Consider the following 26060-nt stretch of genomic DNA (forward strand, 5'->3'; position numbering starts at 1 on the left):
TCATATTGTTCTGATGTGAGAACAGATGGGAAAAAATGAAAGTAACTGCTTTTGTTAGATACACAAAAAACAACAGTAGTCCTCAGGTGAGTATCCTGAAGCATTACCCAAGAGTTTGTTGGTTTTGTAAATCTCATGCCCCATGTGATTCAAACCCAACTCAGGAGTCTTGAGGACGAGGCATGACAACCTGTTTACTTTGGTTTGACTGGTTGTTGCTGTTTTAAGGCAGGTCTCATTATGTAGCCTTGGCTAGTTCTGAATTCACTGTGTAGACCAGGTTGGCCTTGAACCTTCTCCCTCAGCTTCTCTGTCTCTCATGTGCTGGAATTGCAGTGGTGACATACTAGTAAAGATGGGGGTATACTTCAAAGGATGAAACAACTGGTCAATAAGTGGCTACATTCTGTGCTTTGATGAGACAGTGGCAAAATATATGACTTATCTTTTCAAATTTTGTTAATGTTTCAAAAACCATGGCAAAGATTTAGAAAACAAAAAATTAGATCTTATTCCCATCTCTGAAGATAAATTTCCCCTAACAACTCCAGGAAAAAAAAACAGGAATTTCTGTGGTTTTTCCTTCTCATATTTCTCTGCATTTCCTACCATCGTTTTTCTTTCTTTTTTTCTTTCTTTTTTTTTTTTTTTTGCACCTTTACTCTAAGCATACCTTTAGCTGTTGTAAGGTCACCACCACAAACTGCCTGTAGCCATCAAAGTCAGCACACGGGTTGCCCATGAGGAAGAGCTCCTTCAGGTGAATGTTGTGCTTCAGGGTTTTAACACTGCTCAGTTCGCCAATAAAATTTACAGTTAAGTCAAGTTTTGTCAGCCACTCACATCCTGTCAAGATAAGAAGAAAGAGAGAAAAGAAAAAAAGAGAAAATGGCTATAGCAATAAATTTGTGTAATAGCAAATAATAGATGGAAGAGATGCTATATTTTTAATCTTCTGATTATTTGCATTGCTTGCCAATGAATAATTTTTCAGAAATCTCAACTAAATTTCACAAACTAAAGCATTCTTGCATCTCTGGGATGAAGCCTACTTAGTCATGGTGGATATATTTTTGATGTTTTCTTGGATTTGTTCTGCCAGTATTTTATTGAGTATTTTTACATCAATGGTCATGAGTGAAATTAGACTCTAATTCTTTTTCTGTGTTGAGTCTTTGTGTGGTTTGGGTATCAGGGTGGAATCCTAAACATAGAAAAGAGGGGAAAGAAAAATAGAGTCATCTTTCTTTCTTTCTTTTTCTTTTCTCTTTTTTTTTTTTTTTTTTTTTTTTTTTTTTTTTTTTTTTTGATTTTCAAGACAGGGTGTCTCTGTAGCTTTTGGTTCCTGTCCTGGAACTAGCTCTTGTATACCAGGCTGGCCTCAAACTCACAGAGATCCAACTGCCTCTGCCTCCCGAGTGCTGAGATTAAAGGCGTGCGCCACCACCGCCCGGCTAGAGTCATGTTTCTTTGCTTTGATTTCCCCTCCCTGTTCCCCCTCCTCTTCTTTGCCATCTAGGTAAAAAGGAGAGAGTGTATAAAGGTGCCCATTTCCTTTTTAAAATCAAATTGAGATGTACTACAGCAGATGGATTGAATATATACGTCCATCTTCCTCTTCTCTCACTTCTAGCCTTTCAAAGTAAACAAACAAAAAAAGATAACCCTCCTTTTCTCTTTACACATCCCTAATCTCGAGATGCATGTCCCCAAACTAGCCTGTACCCAGTTCCTCCGCATTAGAGCTGGAAGGCACAGTATGGAAGGGGGCACCTGTCCAGAAGGGTGGACCCCTGGAGGCACACCACTGACAGCACACCACTGACAGCCTTTTGCAAAGTTCGAAACACAATAGCAGCATTGTTGCCCTCTAGTGGTGGATGATCAGGACCTCTGTTAAAAGAGAAGTTCCCAGTCCTGTACCAGTTTCTCAACAAAAACAAGCCCTGGATAATTCTAAAAAGTGAGAGTTGACATGAAGTTGTCATTTCTGACATTTACATTAAAATTTTATTCCCATAAGCATGCATGCTGAGTAACTGTTGTCACTTTGTTTGACCGAAAGCTAACCATGACAGAGCTGTTGTCTACAGAGAAACAGTCGTGTCTATGCTTCTAAAACAAGAAGACACTGACGGTAGTGCTCCGAATCTCATCACTGATACACTCATTGGGTTTGGGGATTTGATAAGGGCAATTTCTAGGTTTTGAAGATTAAAAATTCAAAAGGAACAATGTATATTTATGTCTGTAGATACGTCACTAAAATACCCATTCCACATAGGGAGGCAAAGAGACTAGATCCACTGTGTCCTAAGTGAAATCCTCCCAATTTAGCTATTGACAGATGGGAGTGGGCTGGCAGAGCAGCTTGCCTGCCTCTGCTCCACGCCCCTCACTAGGCAGCAAAGCTGCCAGTCAGCATGCTCCACCCACTCAGAGGACACACAGCCCTGCCATGCAGAAGAAAGGTTGACTGGGGAAACAGAAGCTCACAACTGCAAGCCCACGCCAGCCTCTGGACACACCTGATGCTCTGTGATTACTGTGGGCCATTGAGTTACCACCTAAAGAAAACAGCCCAGATTAGAACACATCAATAAAGACAAGGCATTCGGAGAATGGAAAGAATTTAAATCACAATTCTAACTGCAACCACACATGGTACTGCATCCATCCAATAACAATAGCGCTACAGGAAAACGGTGATCATCAATACAGGAGTGAGAAAGAAGGATGAAAATTGTGGCCACATCAAAGGGTTAATTGCAAATGAAATGAATTCTAGAATGAGGAAGAATTAACATAGCATAATTATTCTGAGATTTAAATCTGGTGAGATGTCTCAGACTGCAGAATAAAAAGACGAACTAGTTTAAATAGACATGAAGCTTAAGAGGCATGGAATGTCAGCTGAGTATAATCAAATCCAATTAATACGCTAAAGGTCATGAGAATGAGATAGAGATAATTAGAGAGACAGAGAAAGGAAGGATGTCAGAAAATAAGAGAGAAGGAAGAACAAAGAAAAGGGAGCAAGGGAGAAAGGAAAAATGTTAAGAATTCTTCATCTGGAAAACCACCCTTTGAAATATTTTTTTACTACTAAACAAAAACTCAGATTTTGTCAACAGAAAATCTACCACACAGGAAAACATGAAATACAACTTTTGGGTTGAAATGGAGACACTGGGGAGTAGCTCAAATTCATATGAAACTATCAGAACCAGCCTGTCAGCTGTTGTGAATGGAGCTTTTGCAGGCACAGGGGTAAACTCCAGGGCTACAAGCCACTGTGTGGGTTATTTGGTGCTCTGGCCCAGGATGCCTTGCACAGGGAACTGGAATCATGGAAGAACTACTCCAATCTTGTCCCCCAAATTACCATTGGAGAGAGAACTTCTTCTGGTGGAGGCCGAGAGTTGAGTCCACTGCTTTTACAGATAGGATTTCAATCTACTGGAGGCAATGAGTACTAAATGCAAGAAACAAGATGGATTACACCTGACTAAAATGACGCCTTCACAAATTCAGGAAGAGCCACAGACAAAAGGCTAAGAGGGCTTCATGATCCACACTAGCTCAGACACTGGACTGTGGGGGGCCTTAACTGGGGAGTTGATGGCAAATGTCATTCAAGAAACTCAGTCCCAATACACAGTCTATTACCATACAAGGTTGGCAGTTGAAAGGCATGGACAGGGAAAACCAAGCAGTGTGGACCAACAGTGCGGGCCAGCAGTAGATTTATAGAAAGTGAATGGGAGCCACACAGAAGAATTCCCTCCCTACCACCTATCAAAGAAGCAAGGGCCCAAATGTCTATGTTTGGAATTTGTAAGGTCAAAGTCAATAATGTCTCGTAGAAATATGATGGAGGAAGGTCATTGGTTAAATAATAAAGAAACTGCTTGGCCCTCATATGTTAGAACATAGGTGGGTGGAGTAAACAGAACAGAATGCTGGGAGAAAGAGGAAGTGAGCTCAGATGCAGGGCAGCTCCTCTCAGAGCCAGATGCCATAGCTCTGCTCCCCAGAGCAGACACAATGAAGCAAGCCACCAGGTCAGACATGCTGAATCTTTCCCGGTAAGACTGATGCTACACAGATTATTAGAGATGGGTTGATCGGGATATGAGAATTAGCCAGTAAGGGCTAGAGCTAATGGACCAAGCAGTGTTTAAAAGAATACAGTTTGTGTGTTGTTATTTCGGGGCATAAGCTAGCCAGGCAGCCATGAGCCAGGCTGTGGGAAGAGGCCCGCAGCTCCCCACTACAGAAATATTCAGAGGTAGAAAATTTATCTTCAGCGATGCTGCCAGCCCAGCTGAAGATGATGCAGAAGAGAGTAGAGTTCATTAAAACACATGTGTTCATGACGGTGATGTGATCCTCGATCTGTCATCAGCAGGTAAGGTGGGGCCCATGTGCACCACATACTAAATGAAGTGAGGTATCTTTTTCCATGGAAAAATGTTCCATGTTCCATGGAAAATAGAAGTGTATCAAAACCTGATGATGTGTGCATTCACATTGGTAAATTTCATGGTATATAATTTGTATTTCAGTTTTAAAGAATGGTCCAAGTACTTCAACCATGATGCATTTTGAGAAAACAGTATCTTCTGATTTAGCATACATGGCAAACTTGAGATGGATTAGAGAGGATAAGTGTGAAAGATTAAGTTATTGAAAGTAGAATTCAACACAAAATAGCCTGTATTTAGAAACGATAAAAGAGGAGGTTGATAGCTTAGTATATTATAGTATAAAACTTCTGCATACCAGTATCATAACTGAAAAACATGAAAAAGTGGTACCAAAAGGAAAATATCTGTGTCATGTGACAAGAGTTTAAGTTTCAGAATATGTGAGAGTACACTTTCCAAATTGGCAAATCAATCAAAAAAATATGCTAACACATAGGAAACATGTTAGAATTCACCTAAGAAGAAATGTCAACATTCTGTAAGTGTCTGAACATGGTAGCAAAGAATCTGAAAGCAAACAGTGATGAACAGCACAGTATTCCCATGTGTACTCCAGTGTGCAGTAGGCTTTCCCAAAGATGTACAGAAATGACACTCATGTGGACCAGCAGGTGCAAAGAGAAGTTGATGCAATCCTTCAGACAAAAACTTGGCAGTGTATTTCAAAATTTGCATATTTAAGCCTGGGAATTTCAAGTCTAAATAAAACCTGCGGGGGGGGGGCATGCTCAAAGAGTGGATGAAGAAGGGTGCGCACTGTTGCCAGCTTATTTTAGCAAAGCACAGGAATCCTCAAATATCCATCTGTGGACAAATGCTTAGCTAGCCCCCTCTATATTTATGGCATTCCATAGCCTCAGATCCCTTTGCTTGCATATTAAGACAACAATGTATTTTCCAAGAAGAAATGGATTTTCAGAATACTCCTCATAAGGACCAGAGAGAGAGAGCTCAGCACCTGCTGTCAAACCCCAGTAAGAGTCCCCAGAACCCATAACGTTGAGTGAGAGAACCTATCCTACAAGCTGTTCTTTGACATCAACATGCACACGCATGCACCCACACACATGCACACACACACCAAAAACATGTTAAGAATGATATGGAAACATGATCTGATAGAAAACAAAACAAGAGAGAATCGTGTCACATATGCCAAGATGTCGACTGCAGCTACTTCTAATAGGGAGACCAACCTAGCAAGGGGTGAAGTGAAGTACATTTCTGGCTTTGAATTTACATAGCACTTTACTGTTTGCATTTCTATAAAAACTGAGATGAGCAAGATTTAGGTAAATATAATTTTAAAATCTACTCTTTTGTATCTGTGTAAGGCTACTTTCAAGTTTTTATTTATCTCATAAACAAAACAGGAAAAGTCTTACCTTCCAAATTTTCAATTCTTTCAATGTTGTTTAGTGCTAAATTCAAATATTCAAGTTTCTTGAGTTTGCTAACATTTTCTGAAATACAAATAATATAATTAATTAACCTTCAAGAGAGAAGACCATTTCATAACGTATGAAGATAATACAGAGAAACAAAGGGAGCATGTGGCTAGCAGCTTTTCAGATTTTCACTATCTTAGTCGGGGTTTCTATTGCAGTGCTAAATCAAATCACCATGACCAAAAGCAACCTGAGGAGGAATGTGTTTGTTTCTTCTTACATGTCCAGATAACAGCCCAACACTGAGGGAAATCAGGGCAGCATCTTAAGGCATAAGATTGGAGGTGGAAGCTGAAGAAGCCATTCCGAGCTGTTTCCCATGGCTGGCTTTGCTTGCTATCTTATAGCATCCAGGGTCACCTATCCAGACTTGGCACCACCTACAGTGATCTAGGCCCTCCCACATCAATCATCAGTCAAAAAAAATGCACCTTAGTCTTTCCCACAGGCAAATCAGGTGGGGGAATTTTCTCAGCTGAGGTTCCCTCTTCCCAATTGACTCTAGCTTGTATCAAGTTGACATAAAACCAGTCAGCACAACAGATATTAGGGTGTTAGGGGCTGCAGACCCTCAGACCCTGAACTTTCTAGGACCTCTTGCATGATGGAGTAAACAACTTGTTTTCCTGTGCTTGCAGCTGCTCTGAGCACAAAACCCTCATGAGTTTCTGATGACAAGGAAGTGGGTTTGCAGTAGAAAATCCTGAAAGCTAGGGCGTGGCCACTAATCAAGGAGAGCACTATATAAGATACCCTGGAACACAATAAAATTGGCATTCTTGCTTCAAGAGTGACCCATGTCTCTATATGCTTTTTAATCCCCAGACCCTTCCCCCATTGCAGTCCGGGATGGTGCAGGAGCCACACTAGGTTGTCTGCAGTTTTCCTCTCTTCCTCCCTTCTTCTAAAGAGTGCCAATGTCTGCTCATGTCTCTACCCATCTCCAACTCCACTGGGATATATTAAGAAAGCTGGGCAGTGTATACTACTCGATATCTCCTGCTCCATTTTGAAGGCAACAGAACTTAGAGCTAAATCAACTGCACAGCATCTCGTGGCAGCCACATGCTGCAGAAAGGATGAACATCACAAGTATCCACAGTCAGTTAGGCAAAAACTTAATCCTCTCTGCTTTGGGGCTGCCTGTCTCTTTTACCACAAGATGGTAACAAGGAGAGAATTCTTCTTCCCGACAGTACTCAAGCCTGGTCACGAGGGAACCTCCTGTACATAACGTCTACCCTGTGGTGGGGGAATAGAGAAAAGAGATCCACTGCTTCTGAAGTTCACTTTATCTTGACCTATGGTAGGACAGAATAGGTTTCCTTATTGTTAAGCCATGGGAAATGGGATTTCCTTTACTTACAGCCAAAATTAACCTAACATAAGATTATGTTTTTAAATAAGTCTTTTTTCTTTTTTTTCTTTTTTTTTTTGGTTTTTCGAGACAGGGTTTCTCTGTGGTTTTGGAGCCTGTCCTGGAACTAGCTCTTGTAGACCAGGCTGGTCTCGAACTCACAGAGATCCACCTGCCTCTGCCTCCCAAGTGCTGGGATTAAAGCCGTGCGCCACCACCGCCCGACTTTAAATAAGTCTTGAAGGCTACTCAGAAAAAACAAGTATGAGCTGGCCAAGGAATTGCTGTTGAATAACTGTCTCTAAAAACAGCTGATAATAAGGCAACACTATTTTGTATATACCATGTTATATCCTAGACTTATCACCAATATTACATTGTAAAAGCCATTTAATTACATTTATGTATTTTGTACATATATATGAGTATGGATGAATTTCCATGGGATCTGTGTGGGCATCAAACAACTTGTGACAGTTGAATCTCTTCCACCCCATGTGCATCCTGGAGTCTGAACCCAGGTCATCATGCTTGGAGGCAAGCATCTTACATACTGAGCCATCTCATGGACTATATGTTTTCCTACTTGATCCTAACAAAAATTACATGAAGTAAAAATTATTGATATCTCCTTTTTTCAAATGAGAATGCTAATATACAGAAATTAACGCACATGTCCAAGATTAAATGATAGAGTCAACAGACTTTGATTCCAGAGCTGTGCACTAAATCATTGCACTGTCCCTTAAAAGAACAATTCCTTTAGACAAAAAAAGAAAGATGGCATCCCTGTGACGACATGCACATTTGGGTAGCCTTGTCTAAGCAATGCTGCTCTCCCACATGCTTAGAGATATTATGAATAGCAAACATGACTTACTATCATCGCACTAAGCACTATCCAGAGTTCATCTAAATTTAAATCATAGATATAGCCTCATAGATCTGAGATCAGTTCTCAGGGCCTCAAGTCCACTCATTTTTAGGATGAGACCCTAAATATGAAGTAGGCTTCTCTCAGTAATTATTCAAGAAGTGCTGTTGTTTACAAAAGGGTCTCTAGCAACATCTGAGCACTCAGTAGTCAGCATATTTGGAGGTTTCTGTGTGCCAAGAATCAGGAACGGCAGAGTGTCTTGTCTGCATCCTGGATAGAGATACCCAGGCATTCCTGCTAAAGTTGCCATCCCACAGTGGGACACCTGCTAGGCAAAGAGCTCTTCCTCCTGCCTTTGTTATTTGTGTGGGCCTCAGACCCCGGAGTCACCCAGCAGAAACCAACACAAGAGTCTTTCAAGAAGAATTTCTTCAATTAACACCCCAAGAGATAGGAAATCAAACTGGCTAGGAGAAAGACAAAGACTATAAGTAAAACTACATAGGCCCTCTCCAGCAGTCTGAAGGGAGTTTGAGAGCTCTAGCCCTAACCACTGTGGGAGCTGTTGACACCAACTGCCACAAGCAGGCCCACAGACTTCTGATTAACCAAATCCCTTCACCCTTGAGAGAAGCTTGTGCGCCACCCAGCCCCCCATCTTTACAAGACCCACAGGGGAGCTGTTGGAAGAGTTGATCACTGGTGGCTACCCCCACACACACAGGCTCTGCACTTTTGGTGGAACCCCAGATGGTCCTTGGCTCACACTTGCTTCATGGCTAAGCGGAGCCTTCCTCCCACAGTCCATCTGTCCCACGCAGCGAGCCAGGGAGCTCTAGGAAAGGCAGTTGCTTTGCAAACTTCCACCTCAACGGCAGGACAGCATGTGTGGATCCTGGAGAAGTACTTCTACTTGCTAAATACAAGCCTAAATACCCATGGGTGGAACAGCATTGAAAAATCCCATTATTAGAATTTAAAAGTGTTTAATTTAAGAATACTTTGGAAGCAAAAATTTAGGCTTTCTCACAGCTCTGAAAAGGCCTGAAATACTATGCTACTAATTAGTAATTGTGATGGACCCAGCTGTGGAGATTAAAATTTCGGGAACTCTTTGAGATCTGTACAATTAGCATCGTTCTTCAAAGCGCCTATGAATAAAAGCTGGTGGTTTTCTCTAACCGCCTTTTTAATTGAACAGTGTGCCAGAGTTTCCAGTTCCTGGTAAAGCAAAGGATGCCAAGAATATTTATCTGAAGAAATATATAGTTTTACTAAATCTTCTAAAACGATGCAAATCTGGGCTTTTTATAATCCTTGTGCCAATTTTCAATTACCCACAGAATCAGAGGCACCCACATTACCAGGGTTTCTCAGTTTCAGTAATATTAGCATTTTGAGCTAGATAATTTTTGTCCTGTGCTATAGTGTCCCTGGCCTCTCCTGAGTAGGGCCAGTAGCTTACACAAGTCCAACACACACACACACACAAGCACACATCTCCCATAACCAAAATGTCCCCAGTCATGGCTAAATATCTCTGTTGAAAACCAATGCACTTCCCTGAAAAGTTATATATAACTTCAAAGCCGACCCCTGTACTCCAGTGGTGGCATTCTCTCCATCTCAACTCACTCCATCTATTCCTCCAATTCTATTCACTTCTCCCTTCTGCCTCTGGCTTCAGTTGGCTAGCCAAGACAACCTGGTCTAAGCAATGACATTAGAAGACCGGCAGCTTTCAATCACAAAACTCTTATTTCATTGTAAACACAATAATCCTTATAACCACCACATGCCATCCTGCACCCCTCATCACAAGAGGTGTCTTAACAGTGTGTTATGAATACCCTAACTCAGTTTTGGTCAGTTTAACTGATTTGCTTATTTTCACACAGCTCATAAATAAGTGACAGAGGAAGATGTCACAGACAAGTCTACTTTCGACCAAAGCCTATGCATGCTTTTACAATTGAGGTAGAGTTGCTTTAACAAGAAGTGTGTCTCTACTTGTTCCCATGAAGCAGGACCCCATTAAATGACTCTGTAGATCATCCTTGTATCTGTCCCTTAATTTATTGTTAGGGTAAGAAGGGATACAAAGAACAGGGAAGATCAATTTATCCAATGGATAAATTGGGAGAAGAAACTGGGCATTTTAAGTCTTCTTCCTTCCTTCCTTCCTTCCTTCCTTCCTTCCTTCCTTCCTTCCTTCCTTCCTTCCTTTTTTTCTTCCAGGATGTCCTGCAAAGAACATATGATCCAGTTTCCTCCTGACATAAAGCATAAACTACTTGGTTGGGGGAAAGTTGTGGGTGCCCAGCTTGGTCTGTAACTGAGAGGTTTATTCTGAGGGTAGTACTAGCAAGTCCATTTATGCTCTAGTCTGTACTGTGTTCTGCAAAGAGCTTGATCAATTTAGCGGTTTGAATAAGAATATCCACCATAGGCTCATAGGTTTGAATAGTTACTCTTTAGTGAAACTGTTTGGGAAGGATGGAAGGGAAAGGAGGTGTGCCTTTGGAGGAAGTGTGTAACTGGGATGGACTTTGAGACATTAAAAGCCCATGCCTTTATCTGTTTCTTTCTCTGCCTTGTAGTTATTGTCTCAATATGTAAGCTCTCAGCTACTACTCTGACACCATGTCTGCCTACCTCCTGCCATACTCCTCAGCAGAATGCCCATGAACTAACCCTCTGAAACTGTAAGAAAGCCCCCAGTGAACTCTTTGTTATATAAGATGCCTTGGTCATGGTGTCTCTTCATAGCAACAGAAAGGTAACTAAGATAATCAGTTACAGTGCCAACATTTTGATCTTTGTTCCCATGACTTCTACATTTACATGTCAATTCCATTCCAGACTAAAACCACTTTAATACACTAAACTGATCACACTACCTTGTACTCAACAATATGCCATTGCTGGCTAACATAATCTATAGAAATCTGACAAAGACATTTAAAAACATATTCCTATTTTTTCAGAGCAAACTTATGTTTATAGAAAAATTTAGTAAAACTTACAGCTCTCTTATACTCCATTCCTTCCCTACCCAACCCCAAATTACTGTCCCCAACACTTTATAAATATCCTATACCAGATGGTGGACTCATTATAATTGATAAGCCTACTTTGACATACCATCAACCACACATTTACTCTTGGTATGATACATCCTGTGTATTTTGAAAAATATGCAACTACAACAACATGTATCCACTATTATCCTTCATACCTTATTTGTTCTTCATTACTATTAGCTCCTAGAAACCACTATCCTGTTTCAGTTTCTATGGTTCTGCCTTTTCCAGAGCATCACAGTTGGACTCATGTGGGCTTAGTTTTTTCATATTGGTTGCTTTCTCTTAGTGTGGACATTTAGAGTTTCTCTATGCATTTTCATGATTATGTACTCACTTCTTTTAAGCTTTGAATAATACTTCATTTTAGGGATTAAGTCATTCACCAACTAAAGGTTATCTTGGTTTCTTTCAAGCTTGGGATTTGTGAGACAGTGGTCTGTACCCTGTCACTTGTATTTTAAATAAATGCTGATTGGTCAGTAGCCAGGCAGGAAGTATAGGCAGGGCATAGAGAACAGGAGAATCCTGGGAAGAAAAAGAGGCAGTTTGCAGTCGTCACACAGAGGAAGCAAGATGTGACTGACTCGACAAAAAAGGTACCAAGCCACATGGCTAACACAGACAAGAATTATGGGCTAATATAAGTTATCAGAGTTAATAAGAAACCTGAGCTAATAGGCCCATCAGTTTATAATTAATGTATGCCACTGTGAGTTTATTTCAGACTAAATAGATGTGGGACCTGGTGGAATAGATATCAACATTTGGACATCTGTGATCTTTATTAACAAAAAAAATTATTGATATATATATATATATATATATATATGACAAGAACTTTTAAATTTCAACATGATCTTTCCAGTTTTACAGATATAGAGTTATGGCAAATGCATGACTCATATCCACCCCCCTTTGAAAGCTGGTAGGAGATCATGTGCACACATAACTCCATTTCCAATTCCATAATAGCATCCCTCATGGTACCATGACCAACTATACATAGGAAGGCCTGCGAAATATTCTGTAAGCAGTTACTGAGAGGGGACTGCATCTCTTTCCTTGTTGCCTTTTTGTTCAGTTATTTTCCAGAGTTCTTCCACTCAAGTGTTAAAACATCATGAGAACAAATAAATGAGACTTACCAATTTTTCCAATGAGGTTATTTTGAAGATAGAGAATTTTTAAATCCCGGCACCATTTGTCGATGTGTTCTAGTCTTTCTATTTCTTGCTGATGCAGGGAAAGTTCCTCCAGGGAAAAAATTACACAGTCATTGTGCTCAGCATTCCGTCTAATAAGATCTTCTGTGACTGAAAGAAATTTTGCAACATTATTATATTCCCATTGTTCAGCGTTGGGTTATTATATTATTAACACACTGGAGTTCCTTTGCAGCTATGTGTTGGTTCTTCAGGCCCAAGCAATTTTCAGACAAATGCTGCTTGCTGCCCACCTCGTGGAGTTTGAACAAAGCTGTAATGTGAGGCAAAAATAAATCCTTAGGTCTCATTTGTCTTTGTATGTGTAAGATCTATGTAAGTTTTGATGCATAAATGGAGGAATAATTGACAGTTGACAGCTACAAGAATATGAATATAGGCTCTCCTGGTGGAACCAGACCAAACTGGATGAGATTCACTATCAGACCTAAGACAGAGTCACAATCTCACTGACAAGGGACACAACATAAAAAACTCTCCCCACCATCCAATAAGAAAGGCCACTCATCATTTAACCAATAATTGCTCATTTAGAACTTCAGAGAAGAAAAAAGAACCCAGATTCTGGATCTTCCATTGCAGATTTATAAAGTAGGTCTTACTTGCTGTGTTTCCTGAAGGAAAAAGAAAGAAAAAAAGGAAGGAAGGAAGGAAGGAAGGAAGGAAGGAAGGAAGGAAGGAAGGAAGGAAGGAAGGAAGGAAGGAGTCTGTTTCAGGATTCATATTTTTGACACCAGCAATCAAGACTTCCTTACCAACACTGAAACACCTGATGGCTTGTCACAGTTTCTGGAAGTAGGAAGATGGGGTAAATATTACATACCTGTGCTCATTTTAGCAGACCGCTTATTCTTAACCACTGAACGACACTATCTTCTACATGAGCAAGTGAGAGCCTCTGGAGAGTCCTCGGGCTCCTGAATGTGTGGACTTGCTCAGCTGAGACAAGTCCCTCGCAGCACTATCAGCTGACACACCTCCATCCCACATTCCGTAGAACAGAGTAGACACGAACTCCACTGCTTGCTTGCAGTCTATGGAACTCTATGCTCCTTCCAATGGGAGGAGAGAGGAGTTGAGATGAACTTCTTTAGAATAGCAAGGGGAACACAGGTTGAGAGGCTACAACACTACCCAAGATGAATGCTCATGCTGCTCTAAGGATCATCTCAGAAGACAAGGAAAGGTGGCTGCAAAGCCAGTTCTGGGAAAGACAGGCCAAGAGTATTGCAAAGAAGCCTAAAGAGGAAGCCTAAGCAGCTCTGGCTTGCTGGATCCCTCCACTATGTCTGGAATGTAACTACTCATTTAGAAGCCAGCTTGCACCACTATTTAAGTAAAAGGATCAGCAAAGAAAAGCAACAGTAGCAACAACAAAAATCTTCCTAGTAACCAAACATTAAAATGGGATATTAACTTGCCCTCCTACTGGGGACACACACACAGAGATGGGGGGTTATTTTGCTTGTTCCTGTGTATTTTGTTTTTGTTTTTTGTCTTTGAGGGTAGGGATCAAACCTGGGGCATCGGCCACTGGGCATGTGACCTATGGATCTACACCCTTAGTCCCCCACGTTTATTAAATAATGGAAATCAACAGACAATGCATAAGTAATGCCACCCACTTGAGACTACAACAAGTCAGTTGTATAAACTAAAATCATCACCTTTATCTATATTCTCCAACAAGCATGCAACTTATGTTATGGGTGGAGAGGCATAACCCATATTATCAGAGCTATTTTAATGAGCTATGTGAATTATTCACCACTACTAACTAGACTCTCAAGTGCCTAATAGTGTATCTGTGACTTAGACTACAAAACCCATAGGAGAGAATGGATTGTTGGAGGCCATGCTGTTAGAACTAAGATGTCCCCATCCATTTAGACCATGCCCAGAGAGGGAACAATGAGATTCATCACCCAAGGAGTCCCATATCTGCTCCTAAGCTCCTCACTAGTCATGTTGGAGGACCATTTCCAAAACGGGCTATGACACAGTGTTTGCATTCCCAATAAACACTGCTTCCAAGGAGCATCCATTTGCCAGACACATGGATGACTTAGATGTATAGGCTGAGTGAGCATGGGGTGGAGGAAGAATAGGGGATACAGACAGGGAAGGAAGAGAAGAGGGAAATGAACCAGAGGACCAGCTCTCCCTGAGCGTCCACACTCTAGCAAAAACCCACATGAGTCTGAAAAGTTATATTAAGTGTATCCTTTGGATTGTACGAAAATATACTTCTCAAAAGAGAAATATGTACTTTATTAAGCAGTTTAGTTTATAACTTGATGGGTCATTATTTATCTTGTCCCCAGATTCTGGTAAGGCTTCATTTGGTATCCACATAAATACATAACCTAAGTAGTTTGAACACCGAACGTTGCCACCCATGGTCAAGTCAAATGCACTCATGGGAACCCTGGCAGCATCTGAATTATCACGTGATCCATGAGTCCCTACATGGCCCACCCAGATAACCTGACTGCTAACGCTTTCACAGCCTCCTCCAGCTCTGTTGGTTCAAAGTCTTTGCCACTTTTTTCAGGCTTGAAGAATTAGAGCATGGATGAGGTTCCTACTGGTACCAAAAACTTCTTCTCTTGCTGCATTTCCCACAATATAAGAAAGTCATATCATTGTGCTATAATATAAGTAAAGCAGGCTGTCAGCATGTGATTGCCAAATTTTCCCTTTCAGCATCATGGATATAGACATGAGGAAGAAATTATGTTTATCCTATTTTCTAAGCACAGAAGTTAAAATGGTAAGAATCACTAACAGTTTAAATGGTCAGAATGAGGGAAGCTCCTTTAGCATGGACAACCAGACCCACGGAGAGGAGGGATCCCACAGCTATGCTCAGAACAACGTTTCTGAATAGCAACTGCCGTATAACATTAGAAATATTTAAAGTGTAGAATCACAAAGGAAGGTACAACTGTGATCATCTGAAATTTCCTAGTGGCCCTTTCCTGAACTATTTTAAAAACTAACACTTTTATGTAGACACTGAAAATTTCATACTTTTTTTTATTTTGAACACACACATCTACCACCACGTCCAAGTCTCCCTAGTATCCCTACATTATGCCCTCTTCTTTTGTCGTAAATAAACCCCTTATATCTAATAAGTGCAAGTCATATGAACATGGGTGTGGGCCATCTACTGGAGCATTCGAGACTCAGGGAACATCACAGAAGAGGGGCAGACAGAATGTAAGAGCTGGAGTGGGTGGATGGGAGGCGAAACTGTAAAATGTTCACTTCTGAACAGCATAAGTTGTTGTATTCATCAACTTAGAGCAACTGTGATTCTAAGAACAGGATCAAGTCAGTCAAAATTCTTAATAGGTCTATAGTAGGCCAACTGCTACATGACAAATTATGTTATGGCACTCGGGAAATTGTTGTGTAATACTGCCTTTCCTGTAAAGGCAAACATCAGCGTGAAATCTAGATTCAGGCATCTGAGAAGAGATGTCAATCATGTCTACATGGTGCATGGAGATTGTAGTGTTTTGCAGCTTTAAATGGGAAGAAATCTTGTGATTTTACATACCACCTAGTTTAAACTATGCATTTTCTAACTCTGAGCGATGTCACCCACCTTCAGAACGTCCTACACCAAATAATACAGTACTGTGTTTACAGGAGATCATTCTAGGACTTCCAAATTCCTCAGCATCATTAAAAGCTCATCACACAACAGTTTCAAGAGCAATGGTGCTGCTCAAATGGCATAGAGAACATGACACATAAAATGCTGCTTTGGCTGTATCATTCAGAAAACCACAAGTAAGAAAACAGAATACTCATATGGAACTTAAAAAATGTCCTACTGCAAGGAAGTGCTAACAAATACCTGCTTGGCGGCAGGAATGAGAAACCAATGAAGGATACCAGTAGCTCTAACATACTTATCTCATTAAAGCAGGACATTGAGGAATCAAAGACTGAACTAATAATGATTAACCAGCCTCTTAATTCTTTAAAATATGTCTTCACAATGACCATGTGCAGCCTGAGAAGATGGATTAGTGGGTAAAACACATGTTATGGAAGCATGAGGACCTGAATTAGAATCCCCAGAACACAAATGAAATAGCACATGTCTGTAATCTGTTCCTATAGCAAGATGGGTCATGTAGACAAGAAAAGTCATGGAAACTCACAGGCCAGCCAGCCTGAAAAACAGCAAAGATGTCCTATCTTTAACAAAGTGGAAGATGAGGACCAGCATCTGAGGCTGTCCTCTGACCTCCACACGCATTTTATGGCATTCACACAACTGCACTCACACATACAAACATGTACACACACATGTGTGCGCATACTCCACCGAACCTTGGTAGAGGTTCTGTGTACAACAGAATAAAGCTTCTGAGTTATGAGAGCACATTCCAATATGTTCACTTCTGCACAATTTTCAAGGTACTCAGTAAAATTTAACAAAATTCCAAAGCCAAAGATTTAGTATTTATCTTTTAGGATTTGTTTATTTGCCTGACTCGGGGTCTCATGCTGTAGCCTAGGCTGCCTGAAGTTCATTGTGTAGTGCAGGCTAGCCTCAAACTCATGACAATGCTCCTGCTTCAGCCTCTCACGTAAAGGCTGGCATTCTACCATCACATATAGATCATTCCTTTATAGTTTATGTCATGCTCTGAAAACAGCTCTACCTTTCTTCCTGGGTTACACTAAAATCAACCAATATGTTCCCAGCAGATTTCACAGATTTTCCAAACATCTTGAAATACACATATGGGCATATATGTATATTATATATGTGAAATAAAAGATATTTGATAGAAACACGGGATTACAAATATGTAGTTTACCTCTCATAGTATCTAAATATTTTTCTGTTTATAAGATACCATTTCCAAGATAACACACGCTTCTTTTTCTTACAGACTTAATGGGCATCAGGATACATACTGATCCCTAATTCAGTGATACCTTTAAGGGCTATTGATGTAACTGCAGCATTTTAATAAAAACAAAGCACCAGGATAGAAGAACTCAGAAAATGTGGTTTGCACTACTGATTCAAAGAAGGGAGGTCAGAAGAGGCTGCATGAGGAGAGGCCTGAACCTTGAAATGTGTGTAGATGTTTGCCAGACAAACAAATGGGGAAAGTGCATTCCGGGCCATTTTGGAGAACACAATATGTTGCCCGATTTCCCCTTCAAAACTGACAGATTAATTCCAGCAGCTGCTGGGAGTTCTGCCAGCGGTTCATCCTCAGCTGCTCACCTTCTTTCCTTCCAGTTCCCTTAGCTGAAAAAAATGTCACCCCAATCCAGCTAATGGCCGCTTACAAAAGTCCATAATGGATGACTTGTTGTTAAGAACCTGTTGAGGCCCAGTTTTTTATCTCAGCGTGAGCAAATGAGAAGGTCCATTCCAAGTTTGGAGCCCCTGGGGTTGAGTATCTTAGGCTTCTGTTATCCATCCTGTCCAATCTTGCTTTCTTGCCTGCTTTCCCCAAGGATGCCCCAGAATAAATCTCTAGCATGCTAAACATGAAAACTCTGTTTCTTGCAGAGCCCAGTCTTTTCAGTGATACCCAGCACTGATACCCAAAGTGGTCCATGGAAGCATGTACTAGGTAAGATGTGGGTTTGAATCCAAATCTGTTGCCAAAATGCCAACACAGATAACACTACGGGCACTTAGTGGGGCACAGGTAGTGCTGGGCCCACAGTTGCTGTGCATTTGTGGAGAATTTCTCTGGTTGTAGCAGTGATGGACTATCAGTGGAAGGAAACGCAATAGTGAGTGTGACCTATTGGTCATGCCATTTAAAGGGCAGTTGCACTGAGAAGTTCTGACTAAACACAACTGCCAAGCAAAGGATTAGAGACCCTAATGGACGATTAAAGGCTAAGTGCAAAGACCATAAAAAAGGAATGGAAGGCTATAAGGAAGTTTTCATCTTGAAACTATAGATCAGAGAAAGCTGAGCGAGCACCAGAAGCAGGCTAGCTCATAAAAGAGCAACAGACACTAGCTTCTGGGCATAATGGAGTCCCAGGTTAGGATTCACACTCTCAGACTCCACTAACTAAACCCAGGCATGATATATGAAAATATTATTTTTAAAACACCAGACATCAAGAAACAAAAATGATAATGGTAACTGGCATGATTGTCTGGCCATTTTTCAGCACCAAAAAATGTCTTGATGACAGGAATGATTCAATCTAATCTAAAAATACCTGCTCATCCATTACCTTGCAGACACTTAATAGCTTTAGATAAACACTTTCACATTTACTAAGTCTATATAATAAAACTCTGTTGTGGAAGTGAGGCAGCTGAGGCTCAAAGGTGAGGTCCCAGAGCAAAGGCATAGAGCTCACAGAGTGGTCATGGGGAAGGGTATGTGTCAAAGCATGGCTCTGGAATCGGTGCACTCCTTCACTAGGCAGCCCTATCTTCCTTGCTGAGGTGGTGGCATACAGATGGTGTGACCCAGGACTTTACAGCCTAGCCAGTCGTGTGCTAAGGATGACCCACCAAGTCGTCCTGAACTCCCTCTCTCCATGGTGCCCAATTCACAGACTGACCAGCTGCTGAGAGGACCTGTAGAACCTGAGGAGACCTGAAGAGAGTTGACTGCGACCTAAAGAACTTGAAAGAACTTGATGGGCCTCCAAGGGCTCCTGAAAGAATTTAGGGAGAACTACGTGTTAATGCGAGGACATGGTAGGACTTCAAGGGTCCTAAGTGGGCCCGAGACCTGACGGGTCTTGAGGGGACCTGAGGGGACCTGAGCAAGAACTCAGAGGGCCTGGTCCAGCTTTAGGTACCTGAAGGCTGCTGACCCTGCCTGTAGGAGGAGGGGGAAGTGGGGAGGAGGTAATGGGGGGGGGTCGCTTACTCAGGCCCATGGTGCTTTTCTGGATCACTGGTCAGGGAAATACCGCGACGAAGGATTCCCTTCAGCCCTCACAGCAGTCTGCGTTTGGACGCAATCCCGGGAGCCATGGCAACGGGGAATTCTATGGCGGCCGCAGGAGGTCAGGCGGCGCCGAGTTTCCTGACCTCCAGACAGAAGCGGGGAAAGAGATCAGAAGTGGAACGCCCCCATCCTGGCCGACTCCTGCTCCTTGTCCGCACCTGTGGCACTTCTTGGACTGTTTTGTCATACTAAGTCAGTCGCCCGCCCAGATCAAAGAATAAGAATCGTAGGGAGTTATTACTTCCTAATGGGGGTCTGCGCGCGCCGCCGCCCCTCTCCCGCCCCTGTGTGTTCTGCCTGGTCTCTGCCTATTTATTCTCAATTTTATTTGATTTGTGCAGAGCCAGGAAGATTGGATTTGGATCCCACTGAACGGTATTCCCGCATCCTGGGAGTTACCCAGATTAAGCACAAACCACACCGAAACACCTGTTTTCACAGAGAAAAGTTAAAGTGGCTGCTTTCTGATTCAGGCAGATGTGATTTTTCAAGAGAAGAGGAGATCTGAGTTAGAATGGGCTAGGATGCCACGCTAAAGGAGGAAGGGAGACAGGGAAAGGGACAAGGGAAAGGGGGCAGGAGTATTTGTCCCAAAGGGACAAAAGACAGCGTCTGGATAGAGAGGAGACAGATTTGGCACATAGGTCAATGACAGTTTATAAAGGCAAAGGGGGAAACCCGGTGTTAGGATGGGGTTTAAAATTTTAATTGGGCATGTTAATTAGGTGAGCCGAAGGGGGTTTCAGATTGCTGGACTTCAATACTTCATTAGCTGGACCTTGGTAGTCAGCCTTAGGAAAAAGTAGTGGCCAAGTGAGGGAATAGACCTTGGTGGCTCGCTTTAGGAATGTAATCTAACAGATTTTAGCAAGGCAGTGGGAATGGGGGAGAAAGGCAAGGTCTGCCAAACCCACATGCTTGAGTGTGTTGGTGTTTCTTCACTCACTATATTTAATGAAGATGTGACCTTCAAATTTTTAACATCTGTCTCTGTATCTGTAAGATAAATAATAAGACACACTCATCCAAAAGTGAACAATACCTCCTCCAAACCCCCCACACACACACAAAAAAAATGAACAAAAAACCTTATGGAGCTTAAATACGGTATCTGAACTAAAAAACTATTGTTGTTGTTGTTTTTTAATTATTGTTTAAGAATTTAAGACACATTTTAAAAACAGACGCAATATAGATTAGTTGTTACCATTAAATTACAACACTTGAAATCATAGCTCTATCTTCACTCTCTTCCTACAATTATATTTTCTAAACATACCACCCACTATTCCTTCCCACTTCCCATACATGCCACCCTTTTCATTGTAAAGCATAGGGGAATTATTTCTAGAGCCCCGTGCATGCCTGGTATCTCCTCTGGCACCACTTCCCAAGTGTCCAAAGGCTTTAGGAAAGGTTGAATAACATTGATGCTTCATCCTCAAATGTTCAGATTCTTTGAATGTGCTACAACTTAGAAATAAATTTGTGTATGCCATAATTGCAAAAGTAAGCATAACTCCATTTGTTTTACAAATGTAATGGGGGTGAGGGGCAGGAGAAGAGGAGGGAGGGGAACTGGAGTTGGTATGTAAATGAAAATATTTTTTAAATAAAAAATATGAAAAAATAAAAAGTATAATTTGTAAAAGGGTTAAAAAAACATTCCAATTACAATAAATCAATACAGTGCATGGCTCTTGATTTGTGTATTCTCTTTGCATTTTAAAAGATTTATTGAGCACCGCTAAGTGCAAAGGATCTTATAATTTCAAGAGATGCCTGTTTGGTATTTGCTGGCCATCATCAGGCTTGGCCAGATATAGATGAGGGGATGTGTGTGACAGAGACAAGAAAGTAAAAAGGTGTGGCCTGAGAGAGGACTGGGTGATGTTCATCAGCGTGGCTTGGCGTGGGCTGCACGGAGGGATTCTAAGCAGCAAATCCTAAGACAGTAGGTAGGAGATAATGCACCTCACTGGCCAAGCCAAAGAACTGAACTGCAGTGGCAAAATTTTACGCACCATGCCCCCTTAAGTGGGAGAAGTTCCAAGGTTCTCCAAAGAGATGCCCAGTGACACTCAAAATATAAATTTAGGTGGACATGTACTCCCTCTACAAATATGTCTAATTCTTAATTCCCTGAGTTTTGTTGTTGTTGTTGTTGTTTCTGTTGCTGCTGTTTGGTTTTTATTTTTGTTTTTTCAGCAGAACAAAGTAGTGCAAGGCTTAACTGCTCTGCCATTAGACATACAGTTCAAATCTACATGTTTATCTCTGCTTGGTACTGCACAGGTGACTCCATCTCTGAAAGCTGTACCTTTCCCCATTTCTACCAGGGAAACACCGGCAATCATCTCTGGCTGCGCCTCTAAACACTGAAGTCAGACTGCTCACAGAAATGAAGTGCCCCAAACAGTGAGAGTTTAGCGAATTTACTTCTGCTTGAATTGAGGAGTTTTGACATTCAGGGGTTTATAGAGGATAAAAGGTTCCAGTTTCTCAGAGAAAGTTGGTACTGGGGTATTTCAGGTAGAAACATGAGTTTCTGGGATAATAAAAGCATGATATCAGGCTCAGCATAAAGGATTTCAGGGCTGTGTGTAGATCAATAGTTCTCACCCTTCCTAATGATGTAACCTATTAATACAGTTTCTCATATTGTAGTGACCGCCAACCATGAAACTCTTTTACTACTACATCATAACTATCATTTTCTACTGTTATGAGTTGTAAAAATGTAAATATTTGATATATAGACTATCTGATATTCAAGCCCTGTTGGGGTCGTGACCCACAGATTGAGAACCACTGCTCCGGAAGGTTCTCAAGAGCTTTTGTGATTCACGTGCATGACATGTTAGCTCTGAGGGTTGATTCTCACTCTGACACCCACTCACTCTGACCTTTACACCTTACTCTGAAACCGTCTACTTGTCACCGAAGATGACATGTTTTGATTCTCTTGGGAGTCTGTGTTGGAACTTAATCTCCAATGCAAACAGTATTAAGAGGCACGGCCTTTAGAAGGTGACTGCACCATGAAGGTAGATTAGGTGCACTCAAAAAATTTGAAAGAAGCAGTTACCCCTTCCATCCCTTCTACCATGTAAAGACACATGGTGTTCCCTACTAGAGGACAATATATCATTTTGAAAGCAGAGACATAGACTCTGTTGTTGCCTCAATCTTGGATCATGAGTAATTAAATGTGTGCTGTTTATAAACAACCCAGGCTTAGGTATTCTTTTATAGAAGCATAAGGAGACATGGACTGGGCCTTGGAATTTTCCTGTAAACTTTAATGTCTGCAGAACTGAATATTCCATTCCTTCATTCATAAGCAGCCAAAGGCTGGAGCGTCTACCCTGGTTAAAATTCTAATGGCTAAATATTCCTTAGATGTTTTCAGCACTCTGTGCCCAACCTTGCTCACATACTTGGCTTTGGGATTGCTAACTCATTACTTCTCATAAAGGGCTTCAGAATGCAGGTCACGTTATTAATAGCAAATAGTAGGCAGGGAAGCAGAACTTCAGCAAAATTATACTACTAACAACAAAGTGGACCAGAATTTTGTGTGCAAACCTGAACTCCATGCTCCTTAGCGTTCTAGATTGAAAGCTACTTGACAGAGTTCTTTACCTGATGGTTTGTTTCTACCTTTGAGTCCCAGCTCTCTGAACAGACATTGATACTTGGTACTAATAAGTATTTGCTGAGTGAGTGAATAAAAGAAATTCATGGTCCAGGCTATCCACAAGTTCAGTCATCCCCTGTGTAAGAACCGCATATGTGGCTTTGGTACTATGCAGACATCCATGCAGGAAGGGTCTAGCAAATAGGCCAGGAAGATCCCAGACAGTGTCTCATCTTGGGTCATTTGCAACAGAATCTAGGATGAGAGCTATTCCATGGGCAGGGTTTTGAGAGACTTGTCCCACTACTCTGGTGGGACAGCTTGGAAACCAGGGATATCATTGCTCTTTGTTACAGATTAGGCTAGGCTGCTTATGCCCTGCCATTCCTTGACTGACAACCCAGCATGGCATTTTTTCAGAAACAGAGGACCCAAGAGGATGAGGGCACTGTGCAATGTGCTGTGATTGTTACAGAGTTCACTGACAACAGGGATTATTGGGAAACAGCTTGAGGTCTCCAAGTGAAGCCAAGTTCACTTCAAAGTAAGTGAAGTAATTTAAGATGTGGGGATGAATGCTACTTATGCAAAACCTGGCTCATAAAGACTCAGTTCTTTGACTCCTGCAAAGACAGCCAGGATGAGTAGTGCCCCCCCCCCATGCAAACCACTGCAACATTTTGTGTATGGAAACAAATTAAATAAATCTCAAAGAGCATTCCAGTGTTAAGGTTTCAGTAACAGCAAACTACTCCTCCTACTTCTTTGCTTTCCTTTTGGTACTGTGTCAGTTTCTTTCTAGGACACCCACCTAGAAAGATACATGCTCTTATTTTCCATTGTTGCACACAATTTAGTGTTTTGATAATGTGTAGCCACTACAAGTGGCCATGGTGCCATTGTATTTGGTATTTATTTTCCTTCAAGAGGATTTCTTCACTGCAAAATCTATTTCTTCATTGTAAGTTTCTGAGTTTACACATACCTTTACAACACACTTCCCTTCCTTTCTCTCCCTCCCTTCCTTCCTCTCTTCTCTTTCCTTCCCTTCTTTCTCCTCTCCCTTATTTCTTTCCTTTCACTCTTCCATGTATCAGTCTCTATGAGAGGTGATTGACGTGGTTCTTTTAAAACTCTTAGAGGAACTAACCTGAAATCTATCCTGCATCATACTCTAGATTTAAAGCTACAGGAGTGCAAAGAGGGAGGTTTTTCATTATCAGTTAGTTTCCGTCTCTGGGTCCTCTCTGTATAAATCCTGATAGTTGGATGTCCAATAAATATTTGTTGAGTGACTGAGCACTTGCATTATTTAGCTAGTCTGTTCTGGAGTTAGTTATTCTTTTTTTCTAACAAAGTAATCACTACCATAGATGGTCTATCTAGAACAAAGGTACCAATATTATCCCTATTTCTCAAATAAGGATATTTGGTCCACTTTGTCCCAATCTGATAGAAAAGACCTGATCAACTCAAACTTCCTTTTTTTTTTTTTTTTTTTTTTTTTTTTTTTTTTTTTTTGATAGAGTCTCACATAACCTAGGCTGGCCTCAAGTTCTCTATGTATCTGAGGATGAACTTGAACTTCTGATTTTTTTCTGTCGCCATCTCCTGAGTACTTGGAATACTGTTGTATACCGCAATGCCCAGTTTGTGCGATGCTGGAGGACTGAACCCTGGGGCTCAAGCCTACTAGGCAAGCACTCTACAAGCAGAGTTACACCCCCCAGCCCTACACCATTCTCTCTGTCATAAGTACCTAGCATGTCATGTTTTTTTCAAGGTCTCCTGACTGGTTTTCTTATTTGTTCTTCTCTGCAGACTTCAGTCCTTTCTTCTCCGTCCTTCCAGTGCCTCTGGGAAAAGATAGCTAGTTGATATTTCTGGCTGCTCCTATCCTTAGTGAAAAGACTCTTCAGAGTCTTGTACTAAGTGAAAATCTTGCTTGGGTTGATCATGCCTCATAGTCTTACACTTAGGACACACATTTTTCATGTTTTGGTATCAGGTACTTTTCCCCTGGCACAAGGCAATCATATGACATGGATTTGTTTGTTTGTTTGTTTTTTGGTGTAAAAGCTAAAGTAATCATATTTTTCTTTCAATCCTGGAAAATCAGCCAATGTGCATGTGAGGGATAGGGGATGGGAGGGTACCATATGCGGGCCTTTATTGGAAGGAGCTCTCACTGATGAAAACACTGGGGAAACCTGCACTCTTGGTGTCTTTGGCCAGACTTTTTCATCTGGAAGACAGCCGCTATTGATCCTGGCTCTAGCTTTGCAGCACCCACTGCATTTCCAGCTTCTGATGTTGCAAATTCCCTCATCTCTGTTGCACCTCATTAAGATGAAGTACAAAATTCCCTGTATACAATGTTCTGTGACATGACACTCCCAACAAGTTTGGACTGGGGCTTCCAATATCACCCTCAAATTCAGATCTTGTCTGGAAGGACTCACATATTTTACTGTTGGACTCTCAGATAGTTTCCCACAGGAAGATTAGGTAGATAGATGGCTACTGAAGTGAGAGACCTTGAAACAGAGGGCGGGACTTCCTGCTGTTCTCCCTGTGGTAAGAGCGAGTCATTCTCCTAGCACCCTTTATATAGAAAATATATGTCAACCTGGAAAGCTAATCTAAGCTTTGGGGTCGGGACATTTTTTAATATGTGCTCCACCACATGGGGTGATTCATTGACCATGTGGTTAGTTAATCTCAGTCTTCAGATCAACTGACGTCATGTGACTTAGAGGATTTACCTCCAACCCCAATTATAAGGTTGGTATTTCAGATGTAGAAATCCCTCACCCCAAAATATGTGGGTGCAATTGGCTCTCTCCATAAATCATTCTGTCAGGCTAATTACTTGATTCCAGGTCCCCAAATAAAGCCAGGAAGAAATTACCTAACATTAAGGACGAATGTCAGACCTCTCTTTCATCAAAACTCTAGCACA

The 26060-nt window shown here is 41.4% G+C and overlaps 1 protein-coding gene across 1 annotated transcript in view; it reads right to left on the reverse strand.

Moving 5' to 3' along the window:
- Positions 1-19442, reverse strand: part of Dnaaf11 (dynein axonemal assembly factor 11) — a 91889-nt gene extending 72447 nt beyond the window's left edge. Inside the window, exons 1-4 of the mRNA XM_057792318.1 lie at positions 19378-19442; positions 12404-12571; positions 5876-5953; positions 674-846 (exon numbers count right to left, since the gene is read on the reverse strand). Of these exons, the coding sequence (XP_057648301.1) occupies positions 674-846; positions 5876-5953; positions 12404-12571; positions 19378-19387 (429 nt within the window). The 5' untranslated portion in view covers positions 19388-19442. The remainder of the gene's footprint in view (positions 1-673; positions 847-5875; positions 5954-12403; positions 12572-19377) is intronic.
- Between the last annotated feature and the right edge of the window lie 6618 nt (positions 19443-26060).

This window comes from Chionomys nivalis, chromosome 17, assembly GCF_950005125.1.
Source record: "Chionomys nivalis chromosome 17, mChiNiv1.1, whole genome shotgun sequence".
Lineage (NCBI taxonomy): Eukaryota > Metazoa > Chordata > Mammalia > Rodentia > Cricetidae > Chionomys > Chionomys nivalis.